The 22,916-nt window shown below is 40.7% G+C and overlaps 2 protein-coding genes across 16 annotated transcripts in view; both read left to right on the forward strand.

Annotated features, from left to right (window-relative positions):
• The window catches only part of LOC121658898 (proton channel OtopLc-like), a 33,828-nt gene extending 15,254 nt beyond the window's left edge, over window positions 1–18,574 (forward strand). For 4 of the 11 annotated variants that reach the window (XR_006014079.1, XR_006014080.1, XR_006014083.1 and 1 more), the window contains 2 exons: window positions 84–189; window positions 17,259–18,574. Coding sequence is in view for 2 of the 11 variants with exons in the window: in XM_042016391.1 (XP_041872325.1) it covers window positions 84–158 (75 nt within the window). In the remaining 9 variants the exon portion in view is untranslated. Of the gene's footprint in view, window positions 1–83; window positions 3,802–5,746; window positions 12,856–17,258 lie in introns of those variants that run through there. The other 7 variants (XR_006014085.1, XR_006014084.1, XR_006014082.1 and 4 more) reach the window with 7 other exon arrangements.
• Window positions 18,575–19,037: 463 nt separating this feature from the next.
• Window positions 19,038–22,916, forward strand: part of ARMC2 (armadillo repeat containing 2) — a 61,371-nt gene continuing 57,492 nt past the window's right edge. For 2 of the 5 annotated variants that reach the window (XM_042016369.1, XM_042016373.1), the window contains exons 1-3: window positions 19,132–19,278; window positions 19,529–19,581; window positions 22,082–22,329. In XM_042016369.1, the coding sequence (XP_041872303.1) occupies window positions 22,112–22,329 (218 nt within the window). In that variant the 5' untranslated portion in view covers window positions 19,132–19,278; window positions 19,529–19,581; window positions 22,082–22,111. Of the gene's footprint in view, window positions 19,057–19,131; window positions 19,279–19,528; window positions 19,582–21,753; window positions 21,855–22,081; window positions 22,330–22,916 lie in introns of those variants that run through there. The other 3 variants (XM_042016371.1, XM_042016372.1, XM_042016374.1) reach the window with 3 other exon arrangements.

A 22,916-nucleotide genomic window follows, 5' to 3' on the forward strand; every position in this document is an offset into this window, starting at 1 on the left:
CAAAGGTAAACCACAAGGAAAGAAACTGAGATTAAGCAGAAAAACATTGTTAAAGCACTCTTCTCTCTCTCCCATTTTTCTAGGTTAGAAGGAAGATCGAGAAGAATGATCAAAGGTGTGGAACTTTTCCATCTGAGGAGATAGTAAATGAAAAGTAAACAGACCAAGATGTTTCTATTTGGAGAAACAGTAATTTGAGGGGATACTCTGAAGGAAATCTATGAAATGGTCACTGGTGTTAGGGCAGATAAAGAGCAATCACATACAACTTCTCACAATAAGAGAACTGAATGGAAGTCTATAACATTGTCATTTGGCAGGTTCAAAACACAAGGAAGTAATTTTTTTCCATAAAATAGAATTGAATGTAGAATACACTTGTCGTTATGGTAAAAAAATTGGAATGGGTTAAAAAAAGGAATCAGAGCCATCTTAGAGACAAGCTTATTGAAGACTATTATGCAGTGGTCTAGAAAGAAATCTCCAGCTTGGAATTATTGGGAGCTACAGGATATGCCCTGGAAAGAATAGATTTATATGTCTAATGAGCTTTTCATAAGCACCCACAATTGGCCACTGTGGGGAAGAGGAAACTGAGCTACAATGACCTTTGGTCTGCCCAAGTACAGACACTTAAACTTCTACTTTCCAAACAGAGTAAATTACTTTAATGAGGCTTCTAATATCAGCCACATAATATGAGGTTAGCACAGGTAGGCAATATTTAAATATTACATCTAACTCCCTATTGTCTTGATTAGCAGCTATGAAATATCCAAAGGGCATTATTGGGCATCATTCAAGTGGCACTGGTCTTATGCCATGAATGCAACAAGCCTCTATATGAGACCAGAGCTCTTTCTCCTGGTAAACACCAAGCCATATGTTTTTATCAGGCACTAATTTGGGGGAGAATTAATCTTTATAAAGTTATTATGTTAGAGTGTCCTAGTTATGTCAAAGTATAGAGCTGGGGGCTTCTTCAGTTATACAAATATTGCTAAACATTTAATTTCAGATTTTCAGTCTGGTGGATAATAAAAAATGACTACCCACCAAACTTGTAGCATTAAATGGAGACTGTATTTTTGGCAGCTCATTGTAGAGGGATTAATATTACTGGAATAGCTTTGTTTCTCAGCAATGCCTCCTTAAGAACAGCTTCCTCTGAACACATATTTCTATTTTATTGAGAAAAGGAAATACGGTATTAGAAATCAATGTTTTCAAAGGGTAATTTAAAGAAATCTATCTTAGCAGATGCTGAAATATTTTCAATTTAGAACAAATAGTATTTCTGTCATCCAGTTGGATTTTTTAAATTAGACCATTACTCCTTGATAAGTTAATTACAAAACAGAAAGAGACTCAACAAATCTAAAAAAGTGTATTGATGAAAGTATAGAGCACATGTCTAAAAGCTGCTTTTACTGATTTATGGGTGAAATTTTACTTTTTATATGAAAAAACCTTGTCTCCAATGTCTTAAATCATAGGGAAAAATGCTCAATTTTTCACCCTATCACAACTAATTTTTTACATTGGTACACTGATGGACTATTGTTTTCCTGTGCTACCATCCATTATAAAAAGGGACAGCACCATAATTGAAATTGTTTAAAATATGGTGCATTTAGATAATTCTTTACTTCGGTATAAATATGACTACACGAGAAATGCTGCTACTGGAAATTGCTAGGATGAGCTACCAAAATGGAATTACTGCTCGGCAGGCCATATTCCTCTGGGATTTGGAAATGAAAAATATCAGAACTTCCTCTGAAATGCAGAAAGGTTAGAGGAATGGAAGGAACATTTTTTTGTTGGGTCTGTGATGCAGACAAGGGAAGTATGGAGTATGTTGCAACCATGGGTTGAAATGTCTCCAGGTCCATCAGCTGAATCCCTGTCTCGCGAAAATCCCTGACAAGTCTTTTAGCTCAGTGAAGTCACAATTTCACCCCAAGGATTTTGGGTAAAAGGAAGTAAAATTTACCCCAAAAATTGCACTAGGTGATAAGCTTTGTAATCTCTGCCCATGGATGTCCCTGTAACTGTGCTGCATGGCTGCATTTTGTGCTTCTTACAGTAAGAACTCACCAAGATGCCCAGTGGGAATCCTTCCTGATAAGTGCTGGGGTCTGAGCAAAGTCGTGGCAGGTATCAGTCTAACACTTTAACAAAATGAATAGTGGCAAGCCAGAACCCAAACTAAATGCCCTGTTTCTGAGTAGTTTACCAGTATAGAAACTGTCCCACAGAGCCAACAGATGTTGCTGTCCTAAAGTGCACAGGCAGATTTAGCCTTTTCAGGTACCATACAATTTCACAGAATTTCACAGAACTGGCCAACTGGTGAAAAAAAAACCTGGCCAACTGCAGAAAAATGGCAGAAATAACAAATCTGGGTAATGGGTGATACTGTTTCTGTGAAACTGTACAGTATCTGAAAAGGCTAGATCTGCTTTTCCACTTTAGGGCAGCAACATCTTGGGGTAAGAAAATATTTATCATATTATATTCAACAGAACTGGCCCTAGAATTGAACCTGGAGGAACACTGCTGGTGACTGATTGCCAGCCAGTTTTAAGTATGCCCCTTTAACCACAACCCTTAGAATGTTCAATACCAGGTAAAATCATAAGAAATTTTAACAAAAATTGTTTGCAGAAGATTTCTATACTTCAAATACAGGAAAGAAAAAAAGAGAAAAGAAACCTCTAGGATACAGTAAAAAGCCCCAATTTTCAGTATACTGTCCGGTGGTAATTTTAAGAACCCAGAACTTTTGAAAAAACAGGCAATTTTTTAAAATTATATGTGAAGTCTCCTTTATACAAGGCTCTCCATATTACTGCTCACATCAATACTATCTCAGAGATAACAGCCACCCATAAATTGCAATATTGCTCACCTTCCTAAATGTGGAGCAAATTTAGGCAGACACTAGGCCTTGGTTGTACACCTCCATCCCCTCCTTTTGATGAACAGAAATACAGGTAGCACTGTAAAGTCTGTAACTTTATGCTGTTACATGAGAATAATCCAGGGACACAATTATCTCCATTATCAGAAAGTATCCAGCTGTGTCCAGCATCATCTCCAGATACTTAGCCACATCTCAGTGGACACTGTAATAGGAGGTCTAAGATTGACCAGTCCGACCATTTCTTTAAAAGTTGTATAGCAGGTGAACATCTTTTACCATGTATACCTGCAATTATGAAAGTAATTAAGTAGCACAGGTGAGACCAAGAAGCCCCTCAAAGTAAATCCCTGAGACTCACAATGTTATTGTAATTAGCTGTCTGTCTTAGTAGGTTGTTCGTTTATTGCATCTGCCCTATGTGCTAGGGATGACAACCCATAATTTGACAAAAAATATTTTAAATGGTTTCTTACTAAGATGAGGACTTATTTTCATTTTTCCCAGACTACATGTACTTTCTTTCCTTTGCTTTTAATTACAAATATTCATGGAAGTGAGAGACAAAGTAATGATCTTCACCCCTTCTATTTAGAGAGAAAACCTGTCTGGTGATGTTTGTTTTATCTTTCCCTTACAAAGTGACATAGTCTAAGGACCCTGAAGGACAGGCATGTTAGCTCTGCAGTTTTGGTTTGGGATTGTTCCAGGTTAGATGACTTTTCAAATACCTCTAATTACCACTGTGGAACAGTTTGCATTTTGATATAAATTAAATCCCTGTCTATAAGCATGGACTTCTAGTTTCCACAGAGGAAAAATGGAAGTCAGAAGTTCTGTATGAAAAATAAACATAAGCTGCATTGAAAATTGGACTTCGGATCATTATTCATTGGTTCACATTAACATGCATTAGGGAAGTTACTGTGAGCATGGTAGCAGCACTGTGAGCCCAGGTTCCAGCTCTGTCACTTACTTGTGGCTTTTCAGCAGGAGTATCTTGAGTTGCTGCATGGTGGAGCAATGTGCAAGGTCAAGTGGGGAGTGTCATTGAAATTCTGTGTTAGGGACTCCTGGCCAAGGAGAATGTGGCTAAGTCCATGATCAGGGATTTGACTCCTTTATTTATCATAGTTATTAATGTACCAGCTCAAAAGGTCAAGTGACTCACGTAAGAATCTCAGTTTTCATTTGAAGAAAAATGTGTCCCTAGCCTTGTGCCTACAGAGAAAAGATAAAAATGCAAATGTGCAAAGGCTTAAGAAGTAGAATGATACTTTAAAAATCATTAAAAGACACTAAACATGAAGAGTTTTTGATCTGATGTTATGCTCTGGGAGATGAATTCATGACTTTTGAATCAGGGATAGAAAAGATTAGGATGGACAATAGAAAAAGGAATGGAGCAATCTTCCAAAATACTAATTATTTGAAGAGCTGTTCCCACGTGTTAAAACTTGAGATAATATTTTACTGTCTGCTGCTTACAAAAGAAAAATATATCCCATCAAGTCAAGATGAAGAATCCATGCAATGTTGTAGACTATGATCTTTCTGGCTGTTATCTCATTTCAGTCAGTTGGAATTTTACTGACTGATAATTTGACATTTGTTGTTGCAAAGTGGATCCACAAAAGCCACATCTGTTCACGCAGCACCAAATTGCCCTTCCAAATGGGCCTCAAGACCTGCTTCAGGGCTAGCGTATCTCATCAATCAATTAAACACATTTCTTTTTATTTTAAAAATGAACGCAGATCTTACATGAAATATGGGAGGGTTCTACTGGCTATGGTTTGCTGTGCAATGACTATCAATGGCCAGGCCTGAAGTAACGTTTTGGTTAGAGTTTGTTCCAAATAGTGACATGCTGGAACAAAACATGAGATAGTTGAGCAAGCTTTCAACTACTGCAAGGAAGATTTAGTTGAAAGAGAAGAGGTTGAAGAACTCAACTGAGTGTGAGAACTCTTTGGGTAAAATTTTCACCCTTGCCTCAACTCCAGCTTTTTGCAAGTGCTGAGTCTCTTGGCACATGTCTTTAACTAGTCTGGTGCTGTAGTATTCCTGTTCCATCTCTGAGTATCCTGTCAAGGGCTTCCCACAGGCTTGGTGATGGAAGCGTGGGGTACAAATCATTGTATCTTGCACACCAAAGTGTTTTCTTATTAGCACCTGACATTGCCGGCCGAGTATGAAGAGAGAACTTCTCCATCAAACTTGATGACTCCAAAATTCCCTTTTGATCAGCCAGTGGTTAGATTTTGAAGGGAAGGGCACAGCTGTTTCAGAAGTGAAGTCTAGCAGTTCTTCATAAATGCCTTTCCTTTCACATCCTTTGATGTCAGGTGAAACCTCAATATCTCAGAATTTTCCAACAGCTGTTTTCTAAAAATCACAGAATTAGAAAATTTTCTTTTTGTGACCATACATCCTTACTTTTCACTTTGAACCCATTCTCTGTGGTTCAGCTTCATTTGTTTGGTTCATCTATCACTTGCAGACTGATAACACTCTGGTGTCCAGTCATGGCCAGCTGGGTCTTTGTAATGTGAGATGGTGTATAAACACACTAGCAAAATAATGTTCTATTCCAGAGACAATTGTTGTTGAAAACAATCCTAACGATGGCTGGAAACCTGAAAAAGGAAGAGCATTATTGGTCAGTACACTACCATAAAACACAACAGGCTGTCTTTAGCTTGGCAGTAAGTTATCTTTTGTCACATATTTGCAGCCTTAGGGTTGTAGCTGTACAATAAGAGATCCTTATTTGCTTCTTACATTTATTAATATTATGTTGTTCTACTTGCGTTGCAGCTGGAGAATGTTAGAAAGTGAGTCTACTGAACAAAACTCCTTGTGTTTTTCCCTTGTGTGGGCTTGATCCAGGAGCAGTAAGTGGAGAGCTGAAAGGTAGAAAAGAACTGTCTGAAAAAGTGGTGTGATAAAAGAAGACAGCTAAAAGAAATACTGGAGCTTTTAAACCACTCCCACTTAGCAATGCTGGTTTTTGTACCTTCAGTTTCATCTGCTTCTCACAGTCTATCTATCCTACCAAATATGCCTACCTTTCAAAATTACCCCAGCTTTGAATGGAGGTAGCAGCAGCTGCAAGACCCCATAAGGTGTGATTATCTTTCTCCTGTCGATTATGTTTAAACATATGCTAAACTGTAAATGTCATTTTTCTAGCGTGACTCTGGAGTACACTTAATGATAGTCTTGTTACCAACTGACCTCCTGGTCCTGACAGAGATTAAACATCTTGGGCAAATTTTCATTGCTTGAATCCATGCCAAATCCTTTTAACGCGTGAAGGACTCGATCACTTCTAAACTGGTGATGTAGTACAAACAAGGTTCAGTTGTTTGATGCCAAGATGCCTGCTTGATTTTTGCAGTAAAGGAACAGAAATTCATAATGACCATGGGAATAGCAAAAGAAAATGTATCTGTGCAGATCCTTGTTGATAGCCTAATCTGATTCCTCAGTACACTCTGCCTGGACAAGGTTGAGTGATGCAGCAGCAGCCAGCAAGTACTACAGCCATGCCACCTCACGTGATTAAAAAACATTATCTGTGTCCATGGCTTATCATCAGAAGCATAACCTCAGCTTTCAAAATAAGGGATATACTTTTTAAGTATTCATATTGTGGAAATTAAAGTAAGTTAGATCATGTGGTAGTGTTGGTTTTAGCAACTTGTACTTACCCTGCTCCCAGCATATTTAAACACACCTGAAAAATCTAACTAAACCTACAGTGGGGCTTTTTTCAGGGTTTTTTAATGCTCCATTGGCTATTAACATTTCACAGCATGTCAAAACTGGCCTTTCTGATTCTATTGAGCCTTGCTGAATGGGAATTTTTGTATCATTTAAGAGCAATTCATTGCACTGCCTGTATTCTGTATCTTCTCCTCAGAAATAGGGATGATGACAGGTGATGTCTCAAAAGATAAGTAATCTTCCACTACATACCCTCTGTCTACAGTGAGTTCTCTAGATGTTGTACATGAGGTTCACCAGGAAAATTCATCATGGCATGTTACCTACTTTATTTATCCATTCCACTAGATACACCTACTAAAAATAGCTGTTCTTAGATGAGTGAATCTTGCCCTCTCACGTGTCAGTCTGCAGGATCTAATTCTGTAGCTAATTTTACAAAACTGAAGAGTCATAAGATGAATGGGCTGCATTCACCTACTCACAAAATGGAAATTGTATCCTCCAGGGATATTTTGATGATTTAAAAATTCCTTAGGATACATGTCAATTAAAAGGAAAAAGAAAGAGGAAGCATTCCATACACCCTTTCATGCTTATTTCCTCTTCTTCACTGTTGTTTCCCTTTTATTGTGTCTATCCTCAGATAAGCCTTCTGTCACCGAATCAATTTTGCCATGTTGTATGGCTGTTCTTTTATCTTCTTTATTTTTGCATATTTGTTGTGGTTTAACCTGGCAGGCAGCATGGTCGCTCACTCACTCTTCCTCACCCCAGTGGGATGGTGGAGGGAATTGCTTCAGAAAAATAAAATTCATGGGCTGAGATAAAGATGGTTTCACAGGACAGAAAAAAAAAAAAAACAAACCTGGATATGCAAAACAGGTAATGCACGATGCAATTGCTCACTACCAGCTGACCCATGCCTGGCCAGTTCCTGAGTAGCAACCTCTGACCACCTTTCCCCCTAGTTTATATACTGAGCATGACATTATGGGGTATAGAATGTCCCCTTTGCCAGTTTAGGTCACCTTGTGCAGTTGTGTCTCCTCCCAACCTCTTGTGCCCTCTGGCCTGCTTGCAGGTAGGATGGTGTGAGAAGCAGAAAAGGCCTTCCTTGACTTTGTGTAGCAACAGCTAAAACACCCCCGTGTTATCAACATTATTCTCATCCTAAATCCAAACCACTGCTCTGTACCACTTACTAGGAAGAAAACCAACTCAGCTGAAACCAGGATAATGTTCTAGGTTACACTACTACTATGTGAGATAATATTTCTATTTCTTTCCAGGCATTTCCTGTACTTTTATTATGAATGACAATGAGATTGGAACCAAGTTCAGCATCAACCAATGGCTGATTAGTGGTTTTAGTATTTCTGATAAAAATGAGCAGATAACAGTCAAATTTTGAAGGAGAGGGTAATGATCGTAAAATTTTGCTCACATTTTGAGCTTTTGTTGATACTTCAAGTAGAGAAAGTAGATGACTCAATTTAACAGCTTCTCACCACTAGAATGGTTTTCTTTACACCATGACTGAAAACTGCACAGACAGGAAGCCACAGAAAACCTTGCAAAACCTAAGCTTTAGGTTTAACATTGGCTTAACATTTAAGCCTGGTTTAACATTGACAATAAATGTCCTGTGCACTAATACAGGAAGGATGGGACAAATAGTGATTTGCTGGGTATAGGAACAAAGACAGAAGGAAAAATAAAGTCTTTTACCCAGTCTTTCCTTTCTGTGCTCAGAGGCAGGTTGTAGAATACAAGAAGTGATGAAAAACAGTAGCTGCAAAAATACAGAGCAGCCCAGCCTTTCTTCAGAGGTAGTGCTGAGCAGGTCAGCAAGGCTGCAAATTGAGGTGGGTTTAGTACAAGTATGAAAAGAGTATATCTGCAACAGTCACAAGGTCATGCAAATATCACTCAAGTATCCATGAATATTTGAGCTGCAACTGCTGCCAGAAATTAAAGTGGCTTTTCTTCCAATGTAACTCTACAGGTAAAAAAATATTTTTGTATGTAGGATACTATCAATCCCCACAGGAAAGTTTGCGTTCCAAAATAACAAAGAATGCCTTTTTCCTTAGTTTATTTATCATGGAATAGAAGTGTCCACACAAGCAGCTTTACATTCACAATTATATTGTAAGATTTTTAGTGGTTCATTTTTTCAGTGAGTCAAGTCTTAAAACTATTACTTGACAGAAAAGCCCCCAACCTTTGAGGAAGAACAGGAACCATATTGATACTGATGTGTTCTGGAGATGGTACCCTTGTATGCAAAATCCATTGCCCTCTTTGGACAAATCTGGACCCTCACACAAAGCACTGTCAGCAATGAAGCACTGTGATTAAGCAATTTAGGAAAGAAATGTGATGCACTCAGAAAGGAACCCAAAGAAGCAACAAAGATGGTAGCCAGAAAATTATATATCAGCAGTACTATTTCTAAAAATAATGGTTTCCAAACTTTTCCACGAGGCATTAACAGCTCTTTAAGGGATAATCTTTATTGCTTTGTAATGTACAAAGCAATAAACAGTTGCTGAGATTGATTAATAGCCAAAGCAAAGTGGAGGCATGTAATCAATCTAAAAAGCCATTTATTGTGAGTATACTACAAAGCAATAGAGATTATTGCTGTTGCACAACAAACCATAACAGAGAAAGCACACACATACACACAAACAGTTGTTTTCTTTTCAAGGCTTGCAGTGCTATGCTGCCTTTTCCCTGAGCTTTTCTTTTTAGTGAAGGCGGGCAACTGGCCTTACAGCAAACAATCTACTGGGAAAAGTAATGCTCTAAGAACTTCAATGTTATCTAAAGGAGAAATAATATTTAGTTTTTTAGTTCTGTAGCTAGAAGTACAAAATTCCACAGGTATTCATCTTGTCCTTGGTAGTGGTACTGCTATTCATATTACCAAGAAAAAAAGTGGCTCACCATTTAAAAAATTATCTAATTCATGCTAATGCAGAGCTCATTTAGAAATGAAGGCTGTTTACTTTTGTGGGGTATTTTTATGAATGGCTACTAAATAACTTCAAATTTTTTCTGAGTAATACTGAATGAAACAACTGGGTCTCAGCTCCAGCTATTTCTAGCAACTACCCCACCTAATTCTTTTAGTACAGCTTTAATGTAGTTCTTAATATAGTTTGGTTTTTGACTCCTCCAGAATCTTACCTCTCCACTAGTTTTAAACCTTTTAAAAAATTTGCATTCTGTTTTTTCCAGGTTGGATAATGCTCATTTGTTCCTGAATATAAATGAAGTATAAATTGCTTTTTTTGTTCCTTAAAGAGATGATATGAACAGAGTCTCTCACCCTTCCCTTTGGCAGAATAAACAAGCTGTGCCACTGTAGCCTTATGGCATGATGAGTTTGTCCTGGATCAGTCTCACAACCCTTCTCTACACTCATCCCAGTCTCAGTCTCTCTCTCCTGAATGTTGGTGCTCTGGATGGCACTGAGCTACAGAGGGGCTCCCGGCACTGCCTCCTCCTGACACACACTCGCAACGTCTACTGGAAATATCTCACCCAGTAGACCCAAGGATGTAATCTGCCTTTTCCACATCCACTTAACACCTGAAGCCAGGGGTTAACTTGCACTTCCAGGCACAACTCGCATATTTCTGTTTCTGAACTGATGACCTTGCAGCTTATGACAGAAATTTGTATTAGTACAGAAGGGCACAAGCTTGCAATTTGCACTATTAAGTTTCACTCCACTTTTATTACTCTAGTTCTCAAGGTTATTCAGGTCTTCCTGTATCATATTGCTATCCCTTTCCTTATTAATGATGTCTCCTACTTCCGTGTCATCAGCAAATTTTATTAACAAACTCCATCTTCCTATTTTAAGGTAATGAATAAAAATATGACTGAAGATACATCCTTGAGGAACCCTTGGTAAAATACCACTCAAAGTCAGTTATCACAACATTAGGAACTGAATTCTCCAATTTCACATTTGCAGGAAATACAATTCAGCTCAATGAAAATGAATTTTTAGATCCTAGTGGATTTAAACTTTCCAAACGTTTATCTTCAAACATCTGAAAGTAGTTCATATCTGCAATTACCACAAATTTAATAACATCTACTTAAAATAATAGAATAAGAGTTTTCATAAATCCATGTACATACCTCTTTACAGCTATAAAAGTTTGGAGTATAAGAATTGTACTCACGATGTAGTGGTCCCTTTGATTGTTTCTAAGCGTTTGACTCTAGTAGTTAAAATAATTGTTTTAAAATTATAGTTGCCTTAGCAGTCAATTTTACCATTTAGCCAGGCTTATATTTAATCTCTTATCACTTTCATACTATTCCTGCAAGTCACAACTTCGCTGGAGAAAATGATCTCCAGGCTTGAGATGACATTCTCCATGATTTCCTTTTCTCTGTGGGTCTGAAATTCCAAATTTCCTCATGTTTCCATTTTCAGCAGCCATACCATTCTTCTTTTAGGAAACACTGGGCCTAGATTCATGACCTTTGTAGCCCTTCTCTACTTTTTATCTTTTTTCTTCTTTCCAGCTGGAGAGTTCAGTGTCAGAAAAATCAATGAAAATCTTTCAATAATTATCAGTGATATTTCTTTTTTTCCTGCTGGTATTTATATGCAAAGGGATTGTCACTGAAGTACATGATCTTTTGTCAAAATTTTTAAAGAAAATTCCCACTTACAGAAGCCAAATTGAAGCTCATACCTATCTCAGCTGAGTCTAACCCTACATTTGTGCTCATGAGGCATCCTGAGGCTGGGCACACCACTGCTGTTGCTGCTGCTGGCCTTGTTTGAACTAGAAAGTTCTACTGGCAGAAGTTCTGCTGGCATGTGCTACTGACATAGCTGTTTTGGCAGGACGTGTTCACATTTGGCTGTTTTTTGAAGATGCAGTATGTCCTCAGATCATCAGGCTTTTATCAGCAAGAGAAATCTGGCACTATGGGAGGCTAACCCAGAGTATCTAGTGCCACATTTGGTAGATTGCTTTCTGGTCATTCTTTGCGGCGTGTTGTGGAGCTTTAATCTATACTGTGAGGTACAATGTCCCATCCTAAAATCTGTGTAAATATTGGGTTGGATTTAAATATGCTTTTCTATCTTGTACAATAACCTATTTTTATATGTGTTGTTTCTCCATACCGCAGATTTCTCACTGCCAGAAAACCAGACTGTACCCAACAGCAGAGCTCTCTTGTTCATTTAGAGGAGATGAAAGGATTCTTTCATATCCAAAGAGGAGCTTAAAATGCTGGGTACTGTGGGCAAGTGGGACATAGAGACAATGAATGGTAGCTAACTATTTGCAGTAAGTGTTTACTAAACCACAAGAACAAACTGTAGTTTCAAGACATACTGTAAACACTGGATGAGGGAAAATTTCAGGGTTGGATGTCAAGTTTGTGTTATCCTCACAGCACATTCACTCTGAGTTAAGAGCTGCTTAAAGAGAAGACAGTGGGGAAATAGGTGGTGCCAGCATTCTGGAAAGCTGTGCCAATCTGGGCATTTTGGCATTATTTGAGGTGCTCAGAGTTCAGTAAGCTATACAAAATTAAGTATTTCCTGCTGCACAGTCTTTTCATGCTGGGTAATGTACTGGAAATCAGAAATGAACCTGATACAATGAGCTTTGCTGATTGTGGTGGAACAGTAAATAAGGTTTATGTCCAATTCAGTCTCATCTTGTTTTGAATATATTAAATGAAAACAGTGCTTCTCTGTGGTGATCTCTCTAGAGAGTATTTTATATCAATGCTGTTTGTGAGAAAGCCCATGCTTTCCTTCCCATCTAAACTGTTGTCATTAATAGAGCTACAAAGCCAACCCTGGCAGCAAAGACAAGGCAGATCTGGTTGGAAAGGTGTTTGTGAAAACAAAAATGCTCTAACAGGAAAAAAATAACACCAACCCACAAAACTTTAATTTAGCAGTCTCCTGCAAAACACATGAAGGGTCTCATAAGGGCCTTCCACTTGAGTGGAGTTTCATCCTGTTTCCTGAATTCAACACAGAGGCAGAGACAGTGCTTTGTATTTTTCTATGACATTTCCAGATATTAGAGACCAGTGGATTCCTTAGATAGCTATCATACATGTAGAATATACAGATGTATGGAAGACACACAGAGCTTAGAGACCATATGTAGGAACAGAACCTGCTGGACTTGTGCATAACCACATGTGGAAGGCAAGTTCCAAACAATGAGTCTGACATGTTATCGACCTGCAGCACCTGTGGTCTGCAGGCAGCCTCTGCGTACATGAAAACAGGCTAAGAGAGTTAGGGTTGTTCAGCCAGTAGAAGAGAAGGCTCTGGGGAGACCTTACAGCACTTTACAGTACCTAAAAGGGGCTACAAGAGATCTGGATAGGGACTTTTTACAAGGGCATGTCATGACAGGATAAGGGGGAATGGCTTTAAACTGGAAGAGAAAAGGTTTAGATTAGATATTAGGAAAAAAATCTTTACTGTGAGGATGGTGAGACCTGGAACAGGTTGCCCAGAGAAGTTGTGGATGCCCCATCCCTGGCAGTGTTCAAGGCCAGGCTGGAATGGGCTTGGAACAACCTGGTCTAGTGGAAGGTGCCCCTGTCCATTGCACGGGGTTGGAACTATATGATGTTTAAGGTCCCTTCCAACCCAAACCATTCTATGATCCTATGACTTTTGAACTTTTGCTGAAAACTAACAATTCAGTACTCTTAATATGCCCTCCCACCAGATAAAACTTGACAGGAGAATCTGTTTGGTGGAAACACAAGGAATGCTGATGTAGATACCTTGAGAAAGTAAATAAGATCACCCTGTTAATGCACCAGCTCTATTCAGTGAATCCCCTTACTCAATCAGCTATGTGTATTCAGTGAGCTCCCTAATGGGTTCTGTATCTCAACAGTTTTGACTTTATCCACATCTCTGTGCCCAAAAATCCCTTCCAATTTAGTCAGTTCTTGGTATTCTTCACCACAGGCTTCTGTGAATTTTAAGCACAGTGTCTGAGCTCAGTATGCTTCATAATGAATGCACAGCCATCGTAAGTTTTGCACAACAAAACGCTCATAAAAGAAACACCTTGAACCACTAAACTGAAGGTTGTACCTTCTGAGAAAAAAAAATGCCCCTTCTTTTTCACCCTTCACTGGTTCTTAACTCAGTTTTATAGGCTCTGCGTTGGATTGCAACACTCAATGACCTTCCCATTTTTCTTCCAAATCTATTTATTCCTCAAAAAAGGCTGTTTCTCCAATATTTCTTCCTGCCTGGCCTGAAGAAATTTGGGTCTTAAACCAAAGTCATGTGGAGTTCTGTCCGTCTAGCTGTGTCAAAAGGCAGAGGAAAAGCAGGCATTTCACTAACATGCCAGGGATTTCCAGCCACTGGCAGAGGCAGCAGAAATATCAGGAAATCAATGAAAGCAATCATTGATGTAGGGACAATTACGTAGTGGGTGTGAAGCTGGTAGGTTGCTGACAATGCTTAGTTAGCTGGTAGAAGAAGTCTTTGCATGCTGTGTGTCAGCACAAACATGGGTACAACTGAAGGATATTTCACTTGGGAAGCTAGTGCAACTTCACTGGGAAATCTCAGCTTTTGGCTGGAGGGTTGAGCACTGAGCATGGAGGGAATCAGTAGCTGGTCAGAGAGAGGGTAAGGGGCAGAGTTTGGAGGATGCAGTGGTCAAACTACACTAAGCAATGCAAGCTAGAGATTGATTATGGCAATTTCCAAAATCTAAAATTTCAGCCAAATCTGAATAAGATTTTAAGAAATTTTTAAAAATTTACATCTATCACAGAATATTTAAGGTTTGAAAAAAACCCTGGAGACCACCTAGTCCAACCCTCTTGCTCAAAGCAGTTAACTGGAGTAGGTTGATCAGGGATTTTTTCAACCAGATTTTTAATACTGCCAAAGATGGAGACCATACAAGCTCTATGAACAGCCTGTTTTAGTGTTTGACCACTCTCATCACAGAAATTTGGTTTTATGTTTAAATGGAGTTTCCTGTATTTCAATTTGTGCCTTCTTCCTCTTGTTATTTCACTGGGCACCACCAAGAAGTCTGTCTCCATCTTCTTTGCACCCTTCCTTCAGATATTTATACACATGGATAAGTACCCACCAGAGCCTTCTCCTCTCCAGACTGAACAGTCCCAGCCGTCTCAGCCTTTCCTCATACTAAAGATACTCCAGTCCCTTAGTCATCTTAGTGGCCCTTCTCTAGACTCCAGTATGTCGCTGTTGTACTGGGAACACCATGACTGGACCCAGTGCTGCAGTTGTGGTCTCACTGATGCTGTGTAGAAGGAAAGGATCACTTCTGTCTACTTGCTGGCAGTGCTTTTCCTAATGCAGCCCAAGAGGCTGTTGGCCACCTGTGCAGCAAGGGCACACTGCTGGTTCAACTAACGTCAGCTGGGATCCCCACGTTCTTTTCTGCCAAGCTCCTTTCCAGCCAGTTGGTCCCCGGCATGTACTGGTGCATGGGGTTATTCCTCTCTAGGTGCAGGACTTCACTTCACATTTCCCTCTGTTGTACTTCTTGAGATCCCTCTTGGCCCAGGTCTCCAGCCTGTTCAGGTCCCTCTGAATGGCAGCACAACCATCCGACGTACCAGTCACTCCACCCAGTTTCACATCATCTGTAAACTTGCTGAGGGCACACCCTGAGGATGAGTGGTCCCCAGCTGCATTTTGTGCAGCCAATCTCAATCCCTTGAACTCTGCAGTTCTGCCAAATTTCAGTGCAGCTCCATATCCATCCTAATAGCCCATGCTCCATCAGTTTGTCTGTCAGGGTGTAATGGGAGACAGCCAAGAGCCTTACTTAAGATAAACAGCGTACACTGCTCTCCATTAACCCACCAACTAGTCACCTCATCGTATACCCAGCACTCTTTCCTGTGACACATTTCCCTGCTGCATGTAATGGAGATCTTCATAAACTTATTTTACCAAAACTTATTAGGCCGCTTGGTATAGGGGTTGCTGTAAAATGAACTGCTCCACTTGCCTTTGTAATGATCTACAAGTGACACAAAACAGAGCTTGTTAACCAGCACGTGTCAGATGGTTTGTGCAAGGCTGAATATGACAGGAAGATTTTTGTCCAGACTGGCGGTGCAACTGTTGTTTAGTTTTGAAAAAGAGGAAAGGAATATGAACAAATGGGGGCTGCATTACCACTTGTGCTGCTCAAGTGGCACTGGAGGCTGCTTTTACAGGTCAGAAACTAGAAGCAGCAAATGTGATCAGTGAACACTTGCTGGGCAAAGTGCTTAACACTGTTAACTAATTCTGAATTGCATTGAAATATAGCCCTGGTATGTTAGGATATTCAGGTTAAGTTTCATCTCTAGACAGATTTAAGTTAGCCAGACCAAAATCTGAGACTGGATACCAGCACAAAATCCCTTTTGTGATTTTCAAATCAAACAAAATTTTTTTTAAAAAGTAATTTGAATGAATATGACATAATTGAATACTTTGTATTTTTTCATTAGTTAGGCAGAAATGTTCAGAACACACTGCTTTTACCTTAGCAATCACTTCAGCAAATACTAGCTTACCTAGACCAAGTCAGTTTATAGGTTTTGATGATATTTCCATCCTAAAGCACTGTTACTGCAAACAAGATTTAATTATGTACCTACATTTAAAAGAGGTGCTGAGAGAATTCGTTCAATAAAAAGCACAGGAGAGAAAGGATTTAAGTGAGAAAGTTGTACCAGTTGAGACACAGCAGAGACATAACAAAAGAAATATTTGCTGTAATTGCTAAAGCTCAGAAAATGAATAAAATTTAACTTTTCAATTTGATGACCTAGAAAGCAGAGAGGAAAAATAATGTGCATATGAAAACGATTAAAGAAGAAGCCAAGAAAGGAGGCTTAGTGGGTTTAACCGGGTGGATTGAAAAATTGTTTAAAGAATGATGAGATAACAGTAAAAAGAAATTCAAACTGGCTTTACCAGGAAACAGATCTACACATTTTTCTGTGAAACTTCCCTTGTATTATTTCAATAAAAGAAAGATTCAGAAGAAAGTAACAGAAAATGAGCTAACTGTGAATGATCTGAAAATAGCATACATGGCACATGCACACACACATTCTTTTGGCTTTTAAAGAAGAATATACAAAGAAGAGAGGGTACAATAATAACAAGGTTTTCATTACTTATGAGGTGTTGAACTTGGCTGCAAAAGAAAGAGGACTAGATGTCTAATAATTAGAGATAAAGTAGAAGCTGGCAGAGATAATGGCATGTGTTATGTAAACCCGGTAGTGTTACACACTGAGATCTTTTTACTGCTATTGTAATGCCTGTCAGAATCAAAAAAGGAACTGGAAGAGGGTATTTTTCTAGAAGAGAGGGGCATAACAAAGCTTATAATAAAAATCAGAAAGACAAATTAAATTTAAAATATCCATAGGGTTCTTGTGTAGCAAACATGAAAAAGTAAAAGTTACATTAGCAAGCGATTAGTAAAAGGAACTTCAAGCTAGTAAGATATATATATATTTACATATAAATATATGTACAAGATGAATTTATTTGTGCTTTCAGATATATCTGAAGTATGTAATAAAAGAACAAAGGAAGAAGCTTGGTCAGATGGAGCTGTATTTGTTGTCTTTTTCTATTATTCACAACGAGGTAACAACTACCCTCCTACAGCAGTTTTTAGATAAATTTCAAAATGCATTCAGAGATAGCGAACAAAGACTGTCCTTGTCAGTCATGAACAACCCACTTGCCACAAAAGGCCTGTCTTTGTTGTTGTTACGTCTGGAGATTTTCTGATACAGGCTGTGATCGCATTACCCATTGCAATAGCAGGAGGCATGCAAGGGAGCTATTCAGCGAGCCTCCGGTGCACCTGGCCAACGGGATCCTGAAACCTGGAGGGGGATACATTTTTGGTGGGACCTTGCCAGGAGGCAGCCTGGGGAAGTCACTGCAAGTGACCCCTTTGTGCCACTCCAACAAAGCCATGTAGGCTGTGGGGCCCATTTGCTGCTTTGCTGCAGCCAATGTGGAAATGTTAATCTTCTGGCCTTCCAGAGAACAGGAGGCAAGCGGGAGATGCGACAGCACTTCTGCCCTGCCAGGGAACCACTAAGGTGAGCAATCTAACCTTCACTGCCTGACCAGAGTGACCCAGGGACAGGACACGAGTTTGTGGCTGCTCCTGCACTGTGTCTGAGCCCAGTTTTGACTGTGGAAAACTTTCAATGTCTCCATTTTGAACCTGTAAATCTGAGCTCACAGAGAAGGTATCACAATGATGCTGACACTCCAAGAGTCAGAAACAGCTAACAATTCACCCAGAGAGTTACAGAGAATGAGAAGGGGGTTGGGAAAGAGTCTTGCCTTATCATTGAAACCGGCGCCATAGCTTTAAAGGAGTGACCCTGAATAAAGGACCACCTGGGATTTCATCTAATCATCTGGGGTCATCCTGTGACTTGTCAGCTCCTGCTGTATCATCTGTCTGTCTATTGTCACTTGCTACATCTCTTGTCACCTGTCTGGCCACAGGTCCTGTGCCCTTTATAATGCAGGAAATCAGAGCCAGTTCACAGCCTCTTGATTCCAGCCACCACGGAGACTCAACCACCAGTGACCGCCAACTCAAGAAACCCACCAACTCAAAAGAAGAGAAAGATTGAGCATGAGGACTAATTACCGTAAGAAGCAAGAGAATCATTAAACCAATAGAAGGAAAAATACTAATTAATAGGAGAATTCGCCAATGAACTGGGATTTGTTTGCTGTGTATTTAGTGTAATTGAAATAGACTGCTCATGGAGGTGGTGGAGTCACTGTCCCTTGGAGGTGTTTAAGGAAAGACTGGATGTGGCACTTAGTGCCATGGTTTAGTTGACATGGTGGTGTTCAGTCATAGGTTGGACTCGATGATATCAGAGGTCTTTTCCAAGGTAATCGATTCAGTGATTCTGTAAATTTTTGAGAATCTTGAGTGCTTGATTTGTGTAAAACTTCCACCTTGCGCCCTGCACAGAATAAAAACCGTCTCCTGTCTATACCGGGCCCCGTGTCTGTGTTTAGCGTCCCTAAACTGGCAACAACAGCAGGTCACACCGAGTGACTTCTGCCAGCTGTGCCCTGGGCTTGTGCCAACCGCGACCACGCCCTCCCTAAACGTGGGCCAGGACTGGCCACGGCGGAGAGCCCTCCACCAGGAACCCACCGTCCTGCGGGCCAACGCCGCGACAGGAGCCGGCACTGGCACTGCTCCTGGGCTTTGCGGACGCCATCCCTGGGACTTGGGGCCGGCATCCCCTAAATCTGGGCCCGCCATCACGAGCAGGCGGCTGCCGCGCCGCGCACGCGCCCGCAGGTGCCCGCGCGTGCGCCTCGGGGTGCCGGGCCGGCCCGTCGCGGCGGCGCGGTGCGCGCGGTTGCTGTGGGAACGGCGGGCGGCTGAACGAGGCGGCGGCCCCGCGGGGGCGGGGGCGGGTCCCGACCGAGTCCCCCGGCAGCGCCCGGTGGCCCCCCGGCCGTAGTGCTCGTCCCTGGGGGTGCCGCCTGGCCGGGCGGGGGCGAAGGGTCGGACTGTGCGGTAAGTGGGGCGGGAGGCTTTGGAAAGCGGCCGGAGAGACAGAACCCCAGTGCCGCTTCCCGGCAGCTTTCACGTGCCCGGGAGAGAGGCTTGATTGCCGGGTTTGGGTTGGGACAGCGTTTATTCCACAGGTGCTGCTTATTTGGGGAGTTCCTCTTGGACGTGTTGTCCCCACGGCTGCGCTGGAAACCCTACTCCGCTGAGGGTTGTGGACTCAACTTGTAGTTTTGTTCTTTTTTCTCTTTGATAGCGATTTCTATGCGTCAGAATTTCACCAGGGTGAAAGTGCATCAGTTGTGATTGGTGAGTTGCTGCTGTTCAGAATTATGTCTAATAATTGCTATTATTTGCATATTCCTGAGAGGAGATTGTAGTGAGGAGGAGCCCATCTCTTCTAACGTGTCTGCGGTGAAAGGACAAGAGGAAATGGCCTTAAGCTGAGACAGGGGAGATGCAGGTTAGATATTAGAAAAAAAAAAAATCATCACTCTAAGGATGGCCATGCATTGGTATAGATTGGCCAGGAAGGTGCTGGAGTTACCAACCTTGGACGTGTTTAGGAGGCATCTGGATCTGGCACTGGATGATGTGGTTTAGGGGTTACAGGGGTAGTGCGGGGTTGGCTGTTGGACTTGATGATCTTAAAGGTTTCTTCCAACCTCAATGATTGTGGGATTCTTACCAAACCTGTACCTGTGTGCTAACCATTCCAGAGATTTGCTAGGGCAGACAGAACATGGATTCAGATGTCAGAGAGCGGAGTGTTCACAGCTTGAGTACAGGGCTTCTCTTCACTGTACTTAGTGATTGCAGGTATACCCACTCTGCACCACGGCAATTAAATGACACTGGTCTTGAGACATGCATGACATCTCATGCAGTCAGCCATGCTTCTCTCATCTTGACTGAACTGAGATAAGAGCCGTGAGGGTACAGCTCTCTCGCTTTTGGACATTGCTTGGACTAATGTGTGGATCTTGTACTGCTGTCTACTGCTTCAAAATCTTCCTGTACAGCAAAGACCAGACTTCTGGAGTAAACAACTGGGGAATAAAGACAAGCGCCCAAGTATGGCTTTTCAGACACTGCTGTGATACTCTTCTACCTTTCAGCAGAGAATCAGAGAGCAGCTCTTCAGCTGTGCAAGTTAAAGGCTACTTGGGAAATGGTGACAGTAGTGAGGGACAAGATCTGTGTGTACCAGTTATGCTGTCCCCATCAGCACTGCAGCATTCCCTCTGTCTGCTACCTGCTGGGATTGGAGAGCAAAATTACGGAGTCACACAATATGCTGAGTTGGAAGGGACTCAGAAGGATCATGAATTCCAACTCCCAGCCCTGCACAGGACTGTTCCCAACTGTATCAGACATAAGACCTACACAGAAGGTCTTCCACTTAAGGTCAAAATTCTGGCTCCCAGTAGCTGGGGGAATAGGGAATGATAGTCTACCTTCCTTTTTTAGTGAGGACTGACTGTATAATTTCTCCAAACAGACAGCTGCAGTGGAACTCCTTACTTTTTTTTAATCACATTGTAATAGCAGGAAGAGTAAGGAGCATAGAGAACAAAATTCAGCCACAGCGAAGATAAGTAATATATTGATGGTAGTCAGAAATATTAAAAACACTGATAGTCTCAGGCTCCTGATCTGTTCCTGTGGGTTTTTTAATTATGCATGATTTAGCAAAAGAGGTTGGTGCATTTTACCTTAGCATCCAGTTCTATGTTGCGTAGTTCTTTAAGAGCCTGTGCCAGAATGTGCAGGCTTTTAAAGAAAGCAGAAGCAGTTGGAAAAGTAAAACTGCAGAACAGGAAGAACTGAACTAACAAACTAAGGATGTAAGAACTTTTTTCACTCCATAGTTTAGAAATAACCAAGATGATGGTGTCTGATCCACTGTCAGTTCATTGTCATAAACTGTGTGGAGAATACAAGTTGCCAGATGGTCTGAGTCACAGTGCAGAAACATATTTTTCTTTTTAGGTAAGTTTGAAAAGCAGAAGAGGAATTTTGGATGGTGTAAGACTCATGATGAGTTTGCTGTAAAATAACAAGGATGATACCTACAGAGAACTGCACCATGATAGTGATGGGTTGTGCGGGGCCCAGGGGGTGATGGAACAAGTCTGTCACTGCCCACTGCATTTCCCAGAAACTGCAGCAGGACAGAATGCTGATTGGAAGTTTGGGTTGATGACTTACATTAGTGTTGTCTTTCTTTGCATGTTCTTGGGGATGGGTTGGGGACTCATTTCTTTCAGAGGAAAAAAATGGATTGCTTGTTCTTCCTTGTCTCTGCTTATCAATTGCTGATAACTGTGCTTAAGTTACTGATAATGATGCCTCTTGAACCTATTAGGAAGCTGCTCTTGCTAAGGTCAATAATATATATCGGGTTTTTCCTACGTTGGAAAAACCTGGTCTCTTTATAGCATATTATTGAATCTTTTTTTGGCTGTGATGTTTCCTAAGTAATCAGGTGTCAAGAAACAGATTTTCTATGGAATTGTAGATGACCACATTTGGCCATGAGGAACAGTGATGTATTTTAGCTCCCTGTAAAAAAACTGAAGGTAGGTTCTTCATGTCAGATGCTTTCTGTTCTTGAGTATTTTCCTACAGAACTGGGGAATAGAGAGGGAAATGCAATATCAATGTACCTTATTTCCCACTATTTCAGCACTGTCTAGGATTTAGTTACCCTTTTAAACTATATTGTGGTAGCATAACCAGTGATGAATTAATAGTTTGTAATTTAAAACTAGTATAATATTTTGTGCCTTTCACATGTGTCTTCCAGTGTTCTTCCTGTGCAGTACTCTGCAGAGGAATGCAAGCTTCAAAGACTGAAAATAGAAAAAAACCAGAGCCGTTCTACCGGCTGTCAGTGGCAAAGCCTACGACCAGTTCTGATATTGTAAATGAAGCCAGAGGTGCTCTGCGAACAGTAAGAACTCAGAGACCATTCACACCTGCAGATGAACAAAGGAAACTTTTTGGGTCTCGATCCTCACGATGTCCTCAAAATAGACCCGCTTCAGTTTTTAGGTACCATGGCTTTAAGATTTTTTCAAATATCCTTTAGCAGCAAGAGATTTGATTCTGTAATTATGCTTCCGGTGATTATTTTCCCTGTGTTAATCTGTATTCCTAATCACATCTTTTGCCTTCTTCTAATGGTCCTTACTGTTGGTGTTAATCTACACGTCCAGGAAGTTCCTGTGGATTAGAGCTACCAGAGGCAGTCATTACACTAGTTTTCTATGTGGAGAATAGTATAAGAATATAAGTCTGTTACTTACCTTTTCTTGAGACATTTGAATGCTTCTAATTGAGATAGTCTTCAGCTTTTTTCCTAGAACATGTGAAAGCTTGCTTGTTTCCTATAACCTATATGCTAGATCTTTTTTCAGAGCCTTCTGGGATCTTCTAAATGTAAAATTTTAGGTCCTGAAGTTTGAAATGCTCATTTTCAAACAAAGCTTATACTACTTCAAAATTATTTCTAGGTGGAGTTTTGTTGGCGTGAAGTGCTCTTGTCACTTTTCCTTTCTTCCCTTTCTCCGTATTCACTGGCAAAGGGAAAAAGCATGCATTAAAAAACCCAAGTGATTGCAAAACACTGGGTCTGCTTT

Source organism: Corvus kubaryi, unplaced genomic scaffold (genome assembly GCF_017639235.1).
Source record: "Corvus kubaryi isolate FWS band 111438036 unplaced genomic scaffold, C.kubaryi_AGA036_p1.0 split3-73, whole genome shotgun sequence".
Lineage (NCBI taxonomy): Eukaryota > Metazoa > Chordata > Aves > Passeriformes > Corvidae > Corvus > Corvus kubaryi.